The 17,179-nt window shown below is 42.6% G+C and overlaps 2 protein-coding genes across 4 annotated transcripts in view; both read left to right on the top strand.

Moving 5' to 3' along the window:
• The window catches only part of LOC306919412 (E3 ubiquitin-protein ligase arih1-like), a gene marked incomplete at both ends in the record, with an annotated part of 234,142 nt that overhangs the window by 215,236 nt on the left and 1,727 nt on the right, over positions 1 to 17,179 (top strand). The window lies entirely within an intron of this gene.
• LOC306919446 (uncharacterized protein) lies at positions 3,600 to 15,710 on the top strand. 3 transcript variants are annotated; one of them, XM_079532229.1, is made up of 5 exons: positions 3,600 to 3,979; positions 5,187 to 5,468; positions 7,758 to 7,997; positions 10,059 to 10,162; positions 13,381 to 15,710. In XM_079532229.1, the coding sequence occupies exons 1-5, from the start codon at positions 3,694 to 3,696 to the stop codon at positions 13,516 to 13,518; spliced, it is 1,050 nt and encodes a 349-aa protein (XP_079388355.1). In that variant the 5' UTR covers positions 3,600 to 3,693; the 3' UTR covers positions 13,519 to 15,710. The 3 variants fall into 3 exon arrangements, with proteins under 3 accessions (XP_079388355.1, XP_079388354.1, XP_079388353.1); XM_079532228.1 differs by having other exon boundaries at positions 7,614 to 7,997; XM_079532227.1 differs by having other exon boundaries at positions 7,518 to 7,997.

Here is a 17,179-nt window from a genome sequence, read left to right as displayed (position 1 = left end):
TACAATGTGTTCCTATTGGATGACGTACTGTAGGGTAGCTGTTTTGGGTCTGCCCTCTCCGGTGCGGTGGGAGGGAACTTTCTGAGTAGTGGCCACTAGTCTGCTCCGACTCTTTTCTGAAATGCCACTCTGAACCCTACCACACCCGGTCAAGTAATTTCCCCAAATTCAAGGTACCAAAAGTTAACTCTGAACTTGGTAGATCTGCTTTTAGCTTCTGTGGCCCTAATACATGGAATAACCTGCAAACAACATTAAAATTGACCACATTGGTACCCTTGAGTCGTTTTAAGACCTTGGTGAGCATACAGACCCCCACAATATGTAACTGTTTTTAGATCGTTTTGAAATTTGTCTTAAGCTTTTTATTTGTAAACCTATGTAATTCATTGTAATACCTTTTGTTTTTCTTTTCCTGATCTTTTGTATTGTGATGTTTTTTCTATATGATTTTGTATTACTCGACACTGAAAATGAGTTTAATTACTTAGTTTAATTGTCATGAATAAAACGTGAATGAATGTGTTGAGATTTATGATCTGAATTGTATATATATTTTATTATTGATGGACTCTTATTGTGAAGTAACAAACCCCAGACCGGAAGTGCTAGTTGACTGCAGACACGGCTCCGTCTTTTTGGCAAATCTAGAGCTTCCTGTTTGAGAGCTAGTAAATTTAAGACATCCGGTTGCTTTCAGAATAAAAGTGTGGTTAATTAAATAATTATTACATTACATTATTAGTATTATTATTACATTACAGTTATTGTGAAGACACACATTATGTTTCTGTGTAAAAATAACTAATGAAATAACGTAAAAAAGTTATCTAAATGGATAAATGCCCAAGTCCATGCACTGGAATGCCCAAGTCCATGCACTGGAGTGCATGGACTTTATAAAGTGGACGCTGGACAAAAATACCTTCTATGTATCGACTAGTGTGACATATGCACATGTCCGGGGAGACCTCCTCTACAACACCACACCGTCCGCTAAGCTGCAGAGGTGTAAAAGAAAATTGGCACGCCATACAGCGAGGTCAGAGGTAAAAAAATTCCCATTTCCAGACTAAAGTGAAGTAAAGTGGACACTGGACAAAAATCCCTGCTATGTATCGACTAGTGTGACATACGCACATGTCCGGGGAGACCTCCTCTACAACACCACACCGTCCGCTAAGCTGCAGAGGTGTAAAAAAAGAATTGGCATGCCATACAGCGAGGTCAGAGGTAAAAAAAAATCCCATTTCCAGACTAAAGTGAACTAAAGTGGACACTGGACAAAAATCCCTGCTATGTATCGACTAGTGTGACATACGCACATGTCCGGGGAGACCTCCTCTACAACACCACACCGTCCGCTAAGCTGCAGAGGTGTAAAAAAAGAATTGGCATGCCATACAGCGAGGTCAGAGGTAAAAAAAACCCATTTCCAGACTAAAGTGAACTAAAGTGGACACTGGACAAAAATCCCTGCTATGTATCGACTAGTGTGACATACGCACATGTCCGGGGAGACCTCCTCTACAACACCACACCGTCCGCTAAGCTGCAGAGGTGTAAAAAAAAGAATTGGCACGCCATACAGCGAGGTCAGAGGTAAAAAAAAAACCCATTTCCAGACTAAAGTGAACTAAAGTGGACACTGGACAAAAATCCCTGCTATGTATCGACTAGTGTGACATATGCACATGTCCGGGGAGACCTCCTCTACAACACCACACCGTCCGCTAAGCAGCAGAGGTGTAAAGACAAATTGGCACACCATACAGCGAGGTGAAAGGTCTCTGTTTTTTTTGGCAAATCTAAGCTAGCAAATATAAGACTAAAGTGGACTAAAGTGGACACTGGACAAAAATCCCTGCTATGTATCGACTAGTGTGACATACGCACATGTCCGGGGAGACCTCCTCTACAACACTACACCGTCCGCTAAGCAGCAGAGGTGTAAAAAGAAATGGCACGCCATACAGCGAGGTGAAAGGTCACTGTTTTTTTTGGCAAATCTAAGCTAGCAAATATAAGACTAAAGTGGACACTGGACAAAAATCCCTGCTATGTATCGACTAGTGTGACATATGCACATGTCCGGGGAGACCTCCTCTACAACACCACACCGTCCGCTAAGCAGCAGAGGTGTAAAAAAATAACTCTGCTGCTTAGCGGACGGTGTGGTGTTGTAGAGGAGGTCTCCCCGGACATGTGCGTATGTCACACTAGTCGATACAAAGCAGGGATTTTTGTCCAGTGTCCACTTTAGTTCACTTTAGCTGGAAATGGGATATTTTTTACCTCTGACCTCATGACAACTTTCTTTACACCTCTGCTGCTTAGCGGACGGTGTGGTGTTGTAGAGGAAGTCTCCCCGGACATGTGCATATGTCACACTAGTCGATACATAGCAGGGATTTTTGTCCAGCGTCCACTTTAGTTCACTTTAGTCTAGAAATGGGATATTTTTTTACCTCTGACCTCATGCCAATTTTCTTTACACCTCTGCTGCTTAGCGGACAGTGTGGTGTTGTAGAGGAGGTCTCCCCGGACATGTGCATGTGTCACACTAGTCGATACATAGCAGGGATTTTTGTCCAGCGTCCACTTTAGTTCACTTTAGTCTAGAAATGGGATATTTTTTACCTCTGACCTCATGCCATTTTTTTACACCTCTGCTGCTTAGCGGACGGTGTGGTGTTGTAGAGGAGGTCTCCCCGGACATGTGCGTATGTCACACTAGTCGATACAAAGCAGGGATTTTTGTCCAGTGTCCACTTTAGTTCACTTTAGCTGGAAATGGGATATTTTTGACCTCTGACCTCATGACAATTTTCTTTACACCTCTGCTGCTTAGCGGACGGTGTGGTGTTGTAGAGGAGGTCTCCCCGGACATGTGCATATGTCACACTAGTCGATACATAGCAGGGATTTTTGTCCAGCGTCCACTTTAATTCACTTTAGTCTAGAAATGGGATATTTTTTACCTCTGACCTCATGCCATTTTTTTACACCTCTGCTGCTTAGCGGACGGTGGGGTGTTGTAGAGGAGGTCTCCCCGGACATGTGCATATGTCACACTAGTCGATAAATAGCAGGGATTTTTGTCCAGCGTCCACTTTAGTTCCTTTATTCTGGAAATGGGTTATTTTTTACCTGTGACCTCATGCCAATTTGTTTTTACACCTCTGCTGCTTAGCGGACGGTGTGGTGTTGTAGAGGAGGTCTCTCCGGACATGTGCGTATGTCACACTAGTCGATACATAGCAGGGATTTTTGTCCAGCGTCCACTTTATAAAGTCCATGCACTCCAGTGAATAGCATTTATCCATTTAGATAACTTTTTAATTACTTATCTTTACACAGAAACATTACTTATTACTTATTTTTACATTTTTACATAATGTGTGTCTTATAGAATCGTTTAAATGCTTAATTTATAGTTTTAAGGTGCAAATTAATATTTTTTTCAATACTCTAGAGGTTACTCTTATTTTGAAGAGATCGTCCACCGGAAGTATTATATTTGCTATCTTAGATTTGCAAAAAAAACAGTGCCGTAATCGGCCTGTAGCATTATAGCTACGGACGGTGATGTTGTTCAACAAGGAGGCTGGAATTGTCGTGCCTCTCGGGGATTGTTGATGTTCGTGCCTTTACACATTCTTTACTCCTGTAGGAACAGAAAGCTTGGTGGAAATGTCTCATAAAGGAGATCAAAAGCGTCAAATGGAGCCTGTTCGGCAGAAGATACATGAACAGCTGAACGCGGTGGGAGAGAAGATATTGTGTGTTTTGGAGAAACAGCAGCAGAGTGGTGGTGCTGGTGTTTGTTGTGTGAAGCTTAATTTCAGAATGTTTGTGTTGGAGCGCCTCAGTGCGGCCTCTTCCAGAGAGAGATTGGTGACACTAGAAACTCTGCTCGAGAAACAAAACAAAGTGCTGGACATTGACTTTGATATGGACATCGATCTACACACTGCAGGTTAGTAAACTGAACTCTGAACCACACCAGTGTATGCCTACGTGCTGCGTTGCTACTCATTGGGCCATGGCTCTTTAGCCGACTGGTAACGTACTTGTGCCATAGGAGTGAATACTGGACAACTCACCCCGGTGAGTCTCCCCGGAGTTGTCTTCACTCCGGTGAGTTGTCTTCACTTTCTGACATGTCGGGGTGAGTTGTCTGTACTTTCCGCTGGGGCGAGTTGGGCGAGAAAGTACGGACAGCTCACCCCGAAAGTCCGGACAACTCACCCCGGTGAGTTGTCTTCACTTTCTGACATTGCGGGGTGAGTTGTCTGTACTTTCCGTGGCACCCATTACAGTAGGCCTAATTCAATTTCGGATCTAACTATCGGTTCCTACAGACGTGCGCAGTCACGGCTAATTATTTATTTAAATAAACTACATTACGTTTGACCGTACATTTGACTCTTGTGTTATATTCTTGTGAAATATTCAGTAAAGTATTATTGTGCAATATTCAGTAGTATAGTATATAAAAGAGCTCAAAGGCTACATATTCAGTCAGATAACTCACCCCGAAAGTGAAGACAACTCACCCCGAAAGTGGCCGAAAGTGAAGACATCTCACCCCTGGTGAGTTGTCCGGACGTTCGGGGTGAGTTGTCCTGACAACTCACCAAAAGAGGCAAAAGGGGTGAGTTGTCTTGTTACCAGCCTGAATGTCCCTGGTTCGCCTCTCGGCTATGGATTGTGTGTAGAACGTACAAATTCAATGTTTAGATTAAGAAAAACAAAACAAGCCTTGGCACACAGACAAAGACAGAGAGATATAGATATCTCTCTGATAAATAGATATTTTTTAAACAATGGTGATTGTGACAAAACAAATAAGAATACATGTCATCTAACTTTGAGTTGTTGAGCTGCTCATTCTCTCCTCTTCTGTGGAGAGAATGACGACTGTGGCTCAGGAGGTAGAGCAGGTCGTCCAATGATCCATGGGTCGGCGGTTCGAATCCCGGCTCCTCCTGTCTACATGTCGAAGTGTCCTTGGGCAATACACTGAACCCCAAATTGCTCCCGATGTGCTGGTTGGTACCTTGCATGGCTTCCGCCGCAATCGGTGTGTGAATGGGTGAATGTAATGCACAATCTATGTAAAGCGCCTTGGATAAAGGCGCTATATAAATGTACCATTTCTCTCCTCATGTCTGTGTGTAAAGAGGTTTCATCTGAATGTGAGGAGTGGAGATCCAGTCTGGTCCAGGAGGAACCACAACCTCCACAGATTAAAGAAGAAGAAGAGGAGTGGAGATCCAGTCTGGTCCAGGAGGAACCACAACCTCCACAGATTAAAGAAGAAGAAGAGGAGTGGAGATCCAGTCTGGTCCAGGAGGAACCACAACTTCCACAGATTAAAGAGGAACAAGAGGAGAGGAGCTCCAGTCTGGTCCAGGAGGAATTACATCCGCCACAGATTAAAGAGGGACAGGAAGAGGAGACTGGTGAGTCAACTTTCACATTAATACGTAGGAAGATGTGGTGCAATACTCTATCAGGTAAAACACAATTATATTTTTATTAGGGCCATTCAAGCACATTAATGATACATATATAGTTTTAAAACTAGTTAAGTCAAGTGGATGTCAGAGCCCACACCACAACTATAACAAAGACAATAGACCACTGAAGTCCTGACGTTACTGCCGCTAGATGACACATTTGAACACAAATGAGTCAAGTTCATGAAATATTGGAATATACATTTTTACCATAGTTAAAACCTTCCTTTGTATTGTCTTGAATAATAACAATGACTCTTAGGCCCTTTTCTCAATTCTATGTTTAAACCCTACCCCTCATCCCTTGCCTCTTCCCCTTGCCCCTGTGAGTGTCAAGGGCTAGGGACATAAATCGGGTTCATGCGTTTGGTCCGACATACCATTGGTCCGAACGACAACCTACATCAAACCCTCACCCTAACCTCCCACGGGGCAGCACACCTAAACCTAACCCTTAACCTAACTCTCCCGACCCTTAACGCACCTCGAACCAATGATATGTCGAACCAAAGTATGCCTCCTGGATAAATCATCCCCCTAGGAATTGGAACATCCCTAAATATGGAACATCCCTTGTAGAGATACACTCACTGTATAGGTGATATTCACATTAAACCTGTTCTCAGAAAATAGCTGATCTGCAAGCTCACTATAGGCCAGTGGCTCACTATAGACAAATGGATAAGGGTTAATTTGGTTCCAAACTATCATTTAGCTGGGGACCCCCTGGAACTCTCTCAAGGACCCCTGGGGGTCCCCATAACCCACTTGGGGAACCACTGCTATAAGCTGTAGATCGGTTATTTTGGGAGAAGAGATGGAACGTAAATATAACATTGCTGTGATTAAATATAAAAATATAATGTAATTTTGTCTCATCTTGGTAGCCCACCAGAATGTAATTCAGCTAGATATAGCTCATTCTGACACCTGCTCAACAGTTGTACCTGATTGATTGATTATTGTATCAACAGTTTGTATAGAATGGGTCCAGTTCAAAATATACAGGGTTAGAACAAGGAAAACTATTTACAGTATAGAAAGAAGGGGCTGTGGTCACTGTGTTCATTGTTTTTAATATCATTAAGAACATATTCATAACTGGAGTAATTTTCTATCATGTCCTATGACAAGTCGTGGTATGCTACATATGAATGACAATATTTCAAATTCAACAACATTTAGGACAAAAAAATGCCATCGTGATTCATCTCCATCCCATGTACAGGCTGTACAGCGCAGCTTGCAGTCTGTTCCATAGCTGGTTTGCCTGGGGGAAGACAAAAAACACCATTGCTAATTAGTTATGTAACTTTTGCAACTTGTGGGGATTAGCATAACATTGGTCAAAACCATACCGGCTATCACTGCACTGAGTAGCCAACGTTATGCAGCGTTATGTACAGTAGGCTACTTAACGGCTTTTAAGAGCTCTTAAACTGCAGAATGTTGACATATCGTGCTCTAATGGGGGTCGGACTGATGCCTGCTAGTTAAGCTAGCTTGCATCAGAGTTGTTCCACCGGGGCACGGGCGGTAAATAAATATGGATATTGATAAGGCGCCGATGCCAAATGAATGGGTAACGTTGTATGAATGCAACGCCATGGGATATCGTTAGTTCACGTGAGGTAACGTTAACCTTTGCTAGAGATTGCGATATTTTTGGCGATGCAGATTGATAATACATTCAAATAACATTGGTTATTATCATATTTTTCCATAATAAAGGACAAAAAAGGCTTCTTACCTCGTCCACCTTCCGCCATCTGCGATGTCCCTCCGTTTTAAGTCGGGTTGTGAAACCCCTTCGTTTGAAGGGGATTCTAGCCCTCGCCCTCGTCCCTAACCCTAGCTCCAAAGAGAATTGAGAAAACCCTTCCTCCTCACGTAAACGCGCATCAGCAAGGGGAAGTAAGGGCGAGGGAGAAGGGGGGAATTGAGAAAGGGCCTTACTGAAGTACAAGTTGTTTATACTGCTGTTTTCCACAGAGCACCTCAGGGAGAGGTCTCCAGTGTCTAGAGAGATGGCCTCCACAGAGCACCTCAGGGAGAGGTCTCCAGTGTCTAGAGAGATGGCCTCCACAGAGCACCTCAGGGAGAGGTCTCCAGTGTCTAGAGAGATGGCCTCCACAGAGCACCTCAGGGAGAGGTCTCCAGTGTCTAGAGAGATGGCCTCCACAGAGCACCACAGGGAGAGGTCTCCAGTGTCTAGAGAGATGGCCTCCACAGAGCACCACAGGGAGAGGTCTCCAGTGTCTAGAGAGATGGCCTCCACAGTGCACCTCAGGGAGAGCTCTACAGTTTCTAGAGAGATGGCCTCCACAGTGCACCACAGGGAGAGCTCTACAGTTTCTAGAGAGATGGCCTCCAAAAGACATTCAACGTTGTCAGAGGAACAGCCAGAGATGGACGAGGGACGTGGACTGTTTGATGCAAGGTTGCAACCTGTTGTAAAGTTGTACCGTAGAGGTATGTGCTGTTTTATTTACTTAAACTTTAAGTTTAATTATATCCCTTTAAGTCTTAAAGGGATATAATCGTTACACACTATCTCTATAGTCATGTGTTCAAGACGAATCTGTCCGATATTTCATATTCCATCATAATTGGCTAACATTGGCTTTCAAAGTTTGCAGGATTGGCCCGTTTTGAACAAAAAGCCTCAAACCATGAACAAAATCTTTCACAGACTTTCCTACTTGGCTGAGGAATATATCCCACCCTTTTCACATTGGCCTGTTATAGCGCCACCAACAGGTATATTTTTGCAAAACACAATTTCGGAACAAAATGCCTCAAATCATCCAATTGCAATCCAAGGTGTAAGAAGAAATGGCACCCTTTTCACATTGGCCTATTATAGCGCCACCAGGAGGCCATATCCTGACCTGCCCTGGTGACCTGTGCCCCGAGGGGCACTTTATCTAATTATATAAGGAGGAAGAGTTTTTTCAAAAAGTATACAGTATTTGTTAAAATTACATTTTTATGTGGACACGCCCACCAGTTCATTAAGTATACGTGAGTTTCACCAGAGCACCACCCACCTAATCCAGTCCCTCCGCCTTCTCCTTTAAGACCACCCACTTGTCCCCCCACCCACCCACCATGGCTCTGCCCATTTGTTTACAATATTGTGACCAAGGACCAGGAGATAATGCCCTCTTCATTGGTGGGGGCTATCATCTGTAATAGGAGCAGCCGTAGCCACTCCAACTGTCTTATTGGGGAATTTCACCTGGAGACCTACATTGGACATGGAAATAATTTGTCAACACTTTATGATAGGAATGGAAGAATTGATGTGTATGTAATTATTGCAGCGATAGCTGCACACGTTTGCTTCTCATGCATTTCCTTACAGACTGTCTAATTTGGCACTGGACACCTACTGTTAGCTTAAGTATTCTCTCGAAGAGAGTCATATGGGGACATTACATGTACTCACAAACAATTAATTGGATGTCACTCAAGGTGAGGTCATTGACCCAGACACCCCATACAATGGGAGTTCCTGCCTTGCAGCGTCATTCCTCCACTTTTCTGCGCAGATGCACACATTTACTTGCTAAGAATTCACCGCGGCTGTTGAACCTCGCTTGTTCTTCGACTTGTATCTGGAAATTCACGGCCCCTAAGTAGTGTTTTCTACTCACGGACGATTTGCAGAAAAGTTCTGTAAGTCTTCTTACACGGACGAATAAAAACTCAAGCGGGCCGTCAGGCATCTTGACTTTCCTAGCTTAGCACTTGGCTTGCTGCTCGCTGCTTAAGCTAGCTCACTCGTTACTTCTAGCTTGGCCTTTTCTTCGCTAGCCTGCAGATCAGCCACAAGCTTAGCCTGCTGCTTTCCTCCCAGTTAACTCGAGTAGCCGATAGGCCCTCTTGTTATGCCGCTAGCCCTAGCCTTGCTAGCTCCTAGCTTAGCCCCCTATCATCAGACATTGGCTAACTAGCCTGCAGCTCCGCCAGGTAACCTGCAGCCTCCGCTTGCTCACAGCTCTAGCTTCCGACTTGAGTTGCCATCAGGCCCTCCTGTTTCCCTGCCAGCTCTAGCCCTGCTATCCCCTAGCCTAGCTTCCAGTCGCCTTACGTTAGCTAGTTAGCCCGCCACTCCGCTAGCCAACCTACAGCCCTCGCTAGCTTCCAGCTTTAGCTTTCGGTCGAACAACGTCAACGTATACCATGCGGACAGGCCCTATAGGCCCAGCAGGGCCTACAGACCCGACCGATACGTCTCCCCTCCTCTCTACCAGAGCAGACCCTGGATGACTTGCCCTCATAACAGGACCCGCCAAAACACTACAGTTTGAGTTTGGGCTTTATGCTTGTCTCCCTTACGGGAGGGTGCACACGCTATTTCCGCACGGGTGCATATGCGTACGTGGATCGGGTCCTATCAGCCGACGGTGATCATACGGGAGTGGTGTGCTCCCCATATGACTCTCTTCGAAAGAATACTTAAGCTAACCTCAGTTAGTTAAGTAACTCGAGCAGAGACTCACTATAACTACCCTTCTGCTTATCAAGACGCAGACAAGTGGTTGTTTGGAATGACGCTGCAAGGCGGGACCCCCCCGTTATATACCTTGGGGGCTGGGCCAATGACCGTGTCACGATCCAATCAATTGTTCGTGAGTACATGCAATGTTCTGTGTATCTGCACCACCTAGTTGATGTTGATCTAGAGATGTTCAACTTACTGGTAACACTCCTGAGGTGCTGTTGCTGTTGTCCCCAAGATAAATCATCAGAACAGTGCCTGGCTTCAGTATTTTCTTTTTTTGTATATCCCATATTAACTTCGACTGAGTTCATAAAGCTGTCATCGGCAAAATGTGAACTACACACAAGAGAGGCCTGAGGGAGTGAGGGAATCACCCTGTCTTTATGAATATTAATTCAGCCATTGATCACATATGTTGTCAACTGGTAACGTGTGATTTGACAGTATGATAATAGTACGTCACAATATCACTGTCAAGGTTTCAGCCTCCAGGAAGAAACCCTAAATAAAAAGGGATGCACATAATGAAGTACTGTCACCTCATAGACACCAAAATATGTGGTACTCCATCTTTTAGGTGTTTGATAGGAAACCTCACTAATATATCACCACTGTAACATATCTTCAGACGTACAGTTTCTTGAGTTTTGCCAATTTTAAAGTTTTTAAACAGGCTAGTGTTATATACAAGATCCTACATGGTCTGTGCCCGCCTCCCCTGAGGGAATTCATAAAAGGGAAGCCTGATAGAGGAATCAGCACTAGGGCGACCACTAAAGTGGACTCCGAAGTGCCCGGCCAGCATACCGCCTTCAGTAAAAACATCCTCTCAGTTCAGGGCTGATTAATCTGGAATGATCTACCAATAGATTGTCCTTCATTTCGATCCTTTAAGTTCAATCTAAAAAAAGGTTACTTGACAAGCAAACCTGTGATTAGAGATCCCCCGATACCAGTATTGGAACATTGCCCGATATGCCCTTACTTGGTCATATCGGGATCTGTGAATATGCCAGTCTGTCTAAACAACGAAACACCTCCGCTCTGCTCCGTCTCTCCTTCTCTCTCTCTACGCACATGCACACTCAACGTGCAGTCACTGGCTCAAAAAGCTCATTATCTCTACTACAATATATATAAAACACACACAGACTTTTGCCGCATGTTCTGCGGTTCACTACTAGTCCAACGTGTGAAGAATGCAACACAGCTGAACGGTCAAAGCTTAGCATAGCATATGAGTCAAGTTAGACGAATGTCAACCCTTGACTTTTGGTCGGTGGACTTCAAATACTTTTTCCCCCCCTTTTTTTTGTATTCATATTATTCTCTGGTATCGGATTGATATCGGTATTGGACTATACGCAAGCTGTGGTATCGGATCGGCAACGAAACAATGGGATCGGGACATCTCTACTGTACCTGTGACTACATATAGTCAAATAATAGTCTAGTGCACTTTGACAGTGTATCCTGTATTACTTGAAAGCAGTGTTGTTCAAGTTACTTTTAAAATGTAATTGGTTATAGTTATAGTTACTAGTTAAAAGTAACTAATTACTTTACTAGTTACTAAATTATGAAAGTAACTAGTTACTAGTTACTTTATAGTTTACTTTATAAAAGAATAAAGGTTTTAAAAAAGATTTTCCAATGCAGATACTATGGTTCTCATTCACAACGGCGTTTACGCTCATAACGTTACGTAACGTGAGCTTAACGTGAGCGGACAGGCATTTATGTGGCTGTTAATCTATTCCCCGCATGAATCAATGCAGCTCTGATATTAAAAAAAATCTATTTTACCTCTGCAGGCGAGTGTGCAATTGTTCGTTCTTTTTTTAATTATAACCCTGCAATGCATTCATCAGTAAGGGCTTTTATCATTGCCGAGTTGTAGGCTAATATAGCATTTGGTCGTGTGGTGAACAGTACAAATTAACTTCTTTCTCATTATGTGAAAGTAACTGTAACATCAGTTAACTTATTAACGTTCTGACATTTAACAAGGAGTGAAGCAATGCGTGCCAAGTTGGCAAGTTTCGTTTATAATTATATACATATAACTTGCGCTGTTTGCTTGAAGATCTGTCCATGCAGAGACCCGCCTGTCAAAATGAACTGCTCTACAAGCTCATCGCGGCTGTTGTATATAGCTTGGGAATCCTCTGTGCAGGCTATGATGACGTATTTCGATATTTCCTGTTGCCTTATATGGTGTTGAATGGGCGTGGATGTTCCATCTATACCAGGCGACACCAGGCGAATCGCTTGGGAAAAATGCGGAAAGGATACACTCGGCGATCCGCACAAATGTGATTACACCAGGTTCCCTGAATAACACAGGACTTAACCGTAGCTTGATCGGACGGATTTCCGATATCTATACGCATCCGTTTACGCATCAGTTACACTGTGGCGTATTTCTCCTTTGTGAATGAGAACCATTGTTTTCAAGGAAAAACTATTCCCTAATGTCACTGGTCCAGTTGTGGTTTGCTTTAAGCTCTACTCTAAAAAACAGGAATAGAACACTTATGCCAATAGTACAATATCCAAAATCACTACAATATCCAGTCTAATGATATGGATATAATACTGATGCCCTGCCCATGCACAGACAGGCCTAAAGTAATTACCCAATGTTACCCTATGTTGACCAATCATCATCATTATGATGATGTTATGCCCTGTGGAAGCTTTTCTCTTTCTCATGTGGAATGTGTTTCACTCTGGGAGCGCACTCAGCGCACCATGTCAGTTTACATGACAAACTCGTCCGCACTGGCAGGAGAAGGAGACGGTTCTTTAGGATTACATTACGTAACGTGGGTAACTACTAACTCACCCATTGAAAACACAGTAACTATAATGGCGTTACTGAATGGGAAAATGTAAAGAGTTACGTTACAAGTTACAGCAAAAAGTGGTTTCTTTATGTAAAGTAACTTAATGTAAGGGCGTCAGTTCCAACACTGCTTGAAAGCAATACTGCGCTTCATGCACAAGTTACTTTAGTTACAAATCTGTGTTGCCCTATAAAACACTGCTAAAACATTTAGATGCACTTTATACCTATTTGTACATTATTCTTGTTCTTGTATGTATGTTTTTATACTTGTTTGGAATGTTTCAACGCATTCCACTGTCTATTTATGTTGCATTCACATGTAATGTCCATTAATATGCACTGTCCCGTCCAAATAACCTAACAACTTGTGATTTAGAAATGGAGAAGATGAAGTTCCTCCAACTACCAAAGCTATAAAACCTGAAACACTGCATGGAGAAATGCAAATTTCAAACTTGAAATGGGTTTCTCTCTTTGTGTCTTTTTTTTCCTAGATGTCGCACACCTCCCCGTGTTCACTGAACAACAGGAGAGGAGCTTCAGTCTGGTCCAGGAAGAATCACATATTAAAGATCAGGATAAGGATAAGGATCTACTTCAAAGACAAGATGAGGCTGATGGGTCAACGTTGACATTACTAGCAGTGACAAGTGAAGATGATCATGATGATGTAAACAGAGAGACAGAGCCTGTAGCCAGCACCTCAACTCAACACACAAAAACACAAGCCCATGTAGAGGACTGTGGAACATCACAACCAACTAGTGACGACCAGCTCCTCTCTTCATACTGTTCTGAATCTGACACTGAAGGCAGTGATGATTGGGAGGAGAGCAGTGCAGGTCTGTCAACTTTAAACACACTGAAATCACACAAGACACAACATGTGGAAGGACAACGATTGTCTTTGAACAGCAAGCTGTCCCAGGACCAGAAATCATCAAAACAAACTCACTCCATGAGGAGAGACACAGGGGAAAAAAGCTTTAGTTGTACAGAGTGTGGCAAACGTTTTAATTTGAAGGCAAATCTGATTAATCACAAAATGATTCATACAGGGGAAAAGCCGTTTACTTGCAAAGTTTGTGGCAAGGGTTTTATTACAAATCGTCAACTAAAAACTCACATGATGAATCATACAGGGGAGAAGCCCTTTACTTGCAAAGTTTGTGGCAAAGGATTTAGTCGAGATGGTCATCTAAAAGCACACATGATTACTCATACAGGGAAAAAGCCCTTTACATGCAAAGTTTGTGGCAAAGCATTTAGTCGAGATGGTTATCTAAAAATACACACGAGGACTCATACAGGAGAAAAGCCCTTTACTTGTATGGTTTGCAATAAAGGCTTTAGTCATAGTAATTTTCTAAAAGAACACACAAGGACTCATACAGGAGAAAAGCCCTTTACTTGCCATGTGTGTGGTAAAGGCTGTAGTCATAATAATAATCTAAAAAAACACATGAAGACTCATACAGGGGAAAAACCCTTTACTTGTACAGTTTGTGGTAAAGGCTCTCGTGACTTAAGTTGTCTAAAAACACACATGAGGACTCATACTGGGGAAAAGCCCTTTACTTGTACGGTTTGTGGTAAAGGCTGTGCTCTGAGTGGTCATCTAAAAACACATATGAGGACTCACACAGGGGAAAAGCCCTGTACTTGTAACGTGTGTGGTAAAGGCTTTAGTAAAATGTGTTCACTAAAAACACACATGAGGACACATACGGGGGAAAAGCCCTTTACTTGTATAGTTTGTGGTAAAGGCTGTGCTCTGAGTGGTCATCTAAAAACACACATGAGGACTCACACAGGGGAAAAACCATTTACTTGTAATGTGTGTGGTAAAGGCTGTAGTAGAACGGGTCATCTAAAAAGACACATGAGATCTCATACGGGGGAAAAGCCCTTCACATGCATAGTTTGTGGTAAAGGTTTTTGTGAAATGGGTGAATTAACAATACACATGAGGACTCATACAGGAGAAAAGCCCTTTACTTGCACAGTTTGTGGTAAAGGCTATGCCCAGAGTGCAAATCTGAAGCAACACATGAAGACTCATACTGGGGAAAAGCCCTTTACTTGTAACGTGTGTGGTAAAGGCTGTGCTCAGAGTGGTCAACTAAAAACACACATGATGACTCATACAGGGGAAAAACCATTTACTTGTATTGTGTGTGGTAAAGGCTGGAGTGAAATGGGTAATCTGAAACAACACATGAGGACTCATACAGGGGAAAAGCCCTTTACGTGTAGCATTTGTGGTAAAGGCTGTGCTCAGAATAGTGATCTAAAAAGACACATGAGGACTCATACAGGGGAGAAGCCCATAGACACATGAGGAATCATACAGCGGGGGGACCCCTTTAGTTGTACTTAGGGGCAAATGCTTGGGAATGATGAACCCATTTAGGGTGATGCAGACAATGATTCTAATTCAGGATGAAGTTATAGATACTAAAACGGTTGAATCACATAATCTGACTATATCAACATGACTGATTAAATGCCACCACAATTGAGTTTCTTGATCTTGAGTATCTTTTGTATGTAAAACCTATATAAACATGGCACAAAACGTTTTGACTTTTGTACTTGTGAGCATTTGTGGGATGAGCAATCCAGTTATGTTTTTGTCATTTCTATCCCCATGTTTGCATCAACACCTTGGTTTTTAAAAGAACATGACAACCCCTTTTTTGGCCTTTCTGGCACATGTTTTGATTAATTTGTTTCTTTCCATTTAAATGTATTGCTTTTTTCCCCATTTTGGTATACATGTATTTGCAAATAAACCAAAGTATAGCTATCATTATTGGTACAATTCCTTATTCTGAAAGTAGTGTGAAATAGTGTGAATTCATAAAACCCAAGTTTAAAGTGCTGTATTACTTAAAATCGTATTCAGTTTTAATTCTATTGGAGGAAGCAACCCAAGTATTTTACTCATGTAACTATAACTACCCTGGAACAAAAATATATGAAAGCAATTCATGAGCATTCTGTTTGTTTGCATTGTGGTCAAGATATGTGCATTGTGAATAGTAACCATACACAATGTGCATGTGTGCAAGGCCTGCAAAATACTGTGCAATATCAAATATCCAAGATGGATTGAACACTGGGAGAAGAGCGCACACACACACACACACACACACACACACACACACACACACACACACAGACAGAGAGAGAGAGCGCTAACACCTTTACAATGCAGGCCGCTGACATACTATGACACTGGCACATTATGCTTTAACACATTTTGCTGTGGACTTCCTGGTACCTCCTCAATGACCTCTGGAGTTGACCTTACCCGTTTTTTGCACCACTGGTATCGCATCTTTAAACTAGAACTGCACTCTGTCGAGTGCCTACTTGCGCGCGCAAGTATTGTCGACCGCTACGAACTTTCAAATCTCAGCCTCTCTTTGAAACATTGACATTAAATACTAAAGTCGGGTTATAACTGGCTGTCAATGGTGACGTATTTAGTGTGGTTGCCCTAACAGTGCAACCAGACTATTGTTATTGTAAATTTGGATACTTTGCCGCACTACTCCTCCCACAGTTTCTGCCGCACACACTCGAGCTATATGTCAAATCGACCGGCTTCATCGGGGATCGTGTGCTTGCTCATTGCTAAGAGATCCGTTGTATATTTTAATTGATATTAATTAATTAGTTCTCCATAGACTTATAATGGGGAAATCGAAGACTAAATTTAAGTATTTTTTTCCCTTGGAGACCGTAAGCGCCATATTTACAAGACTTGGGGGGGAGGTTCATAATAATTATGAAAATTAATTGAAAAAGAATTACATCAGTCGGCCTCATGGTGGCGCTATAACATCCCACTTTGAGTTTTTCCCTATAACTCTTGAACCGTAAGTCTTAAAATCAACATTTATTTTTCCATTGATTCCTTGGGTCATGATGCATTTCCACGCCCATTTTCGTCATGGAAAAAAAATCAGCAAATTTGAATATTCTCCAAAAAACACTTTTGGCTCCTCCTCCTACAGATTTTGTCCAAATCTCACACATGATCTCCGGACCTATCCGATTGATGGTGACGTAATTAAGATATGTTTCATTGTCGGGTTATAACTGGCTGTCAATGGTGACGTAATTAGGATGTTTCAGTGTCGGGTGAATTAAAGGCAATGTCTGTATGTATACATGTATGTAATCTGAAACCTATCTTTATTACGTCAACATCAAAAGCCAGTTATAACCCGGCATTGATACATATCTTAATTACGCCACCATCATACCTACCAAGCATACATG

Source organism: Electrona antarctica (assembly GCF_951216825.1).
Source record: "Electrona antarctica genome assembly, contig: scaffold_25, whole genome shotgun sequence".
In the NCBI taxonomy this organism is placed as follows: Eukaryota; Metazoa; Chordata; class Actinopteri; order Myctophiformes; family Myctophidae; genus Electrona; species Electrona antarctica.
The sequence above is the reverse complement of the archived record's forward strand: the minus strand, read 5'-3'. Positions and strand labels throughout refer to the sequence as shown.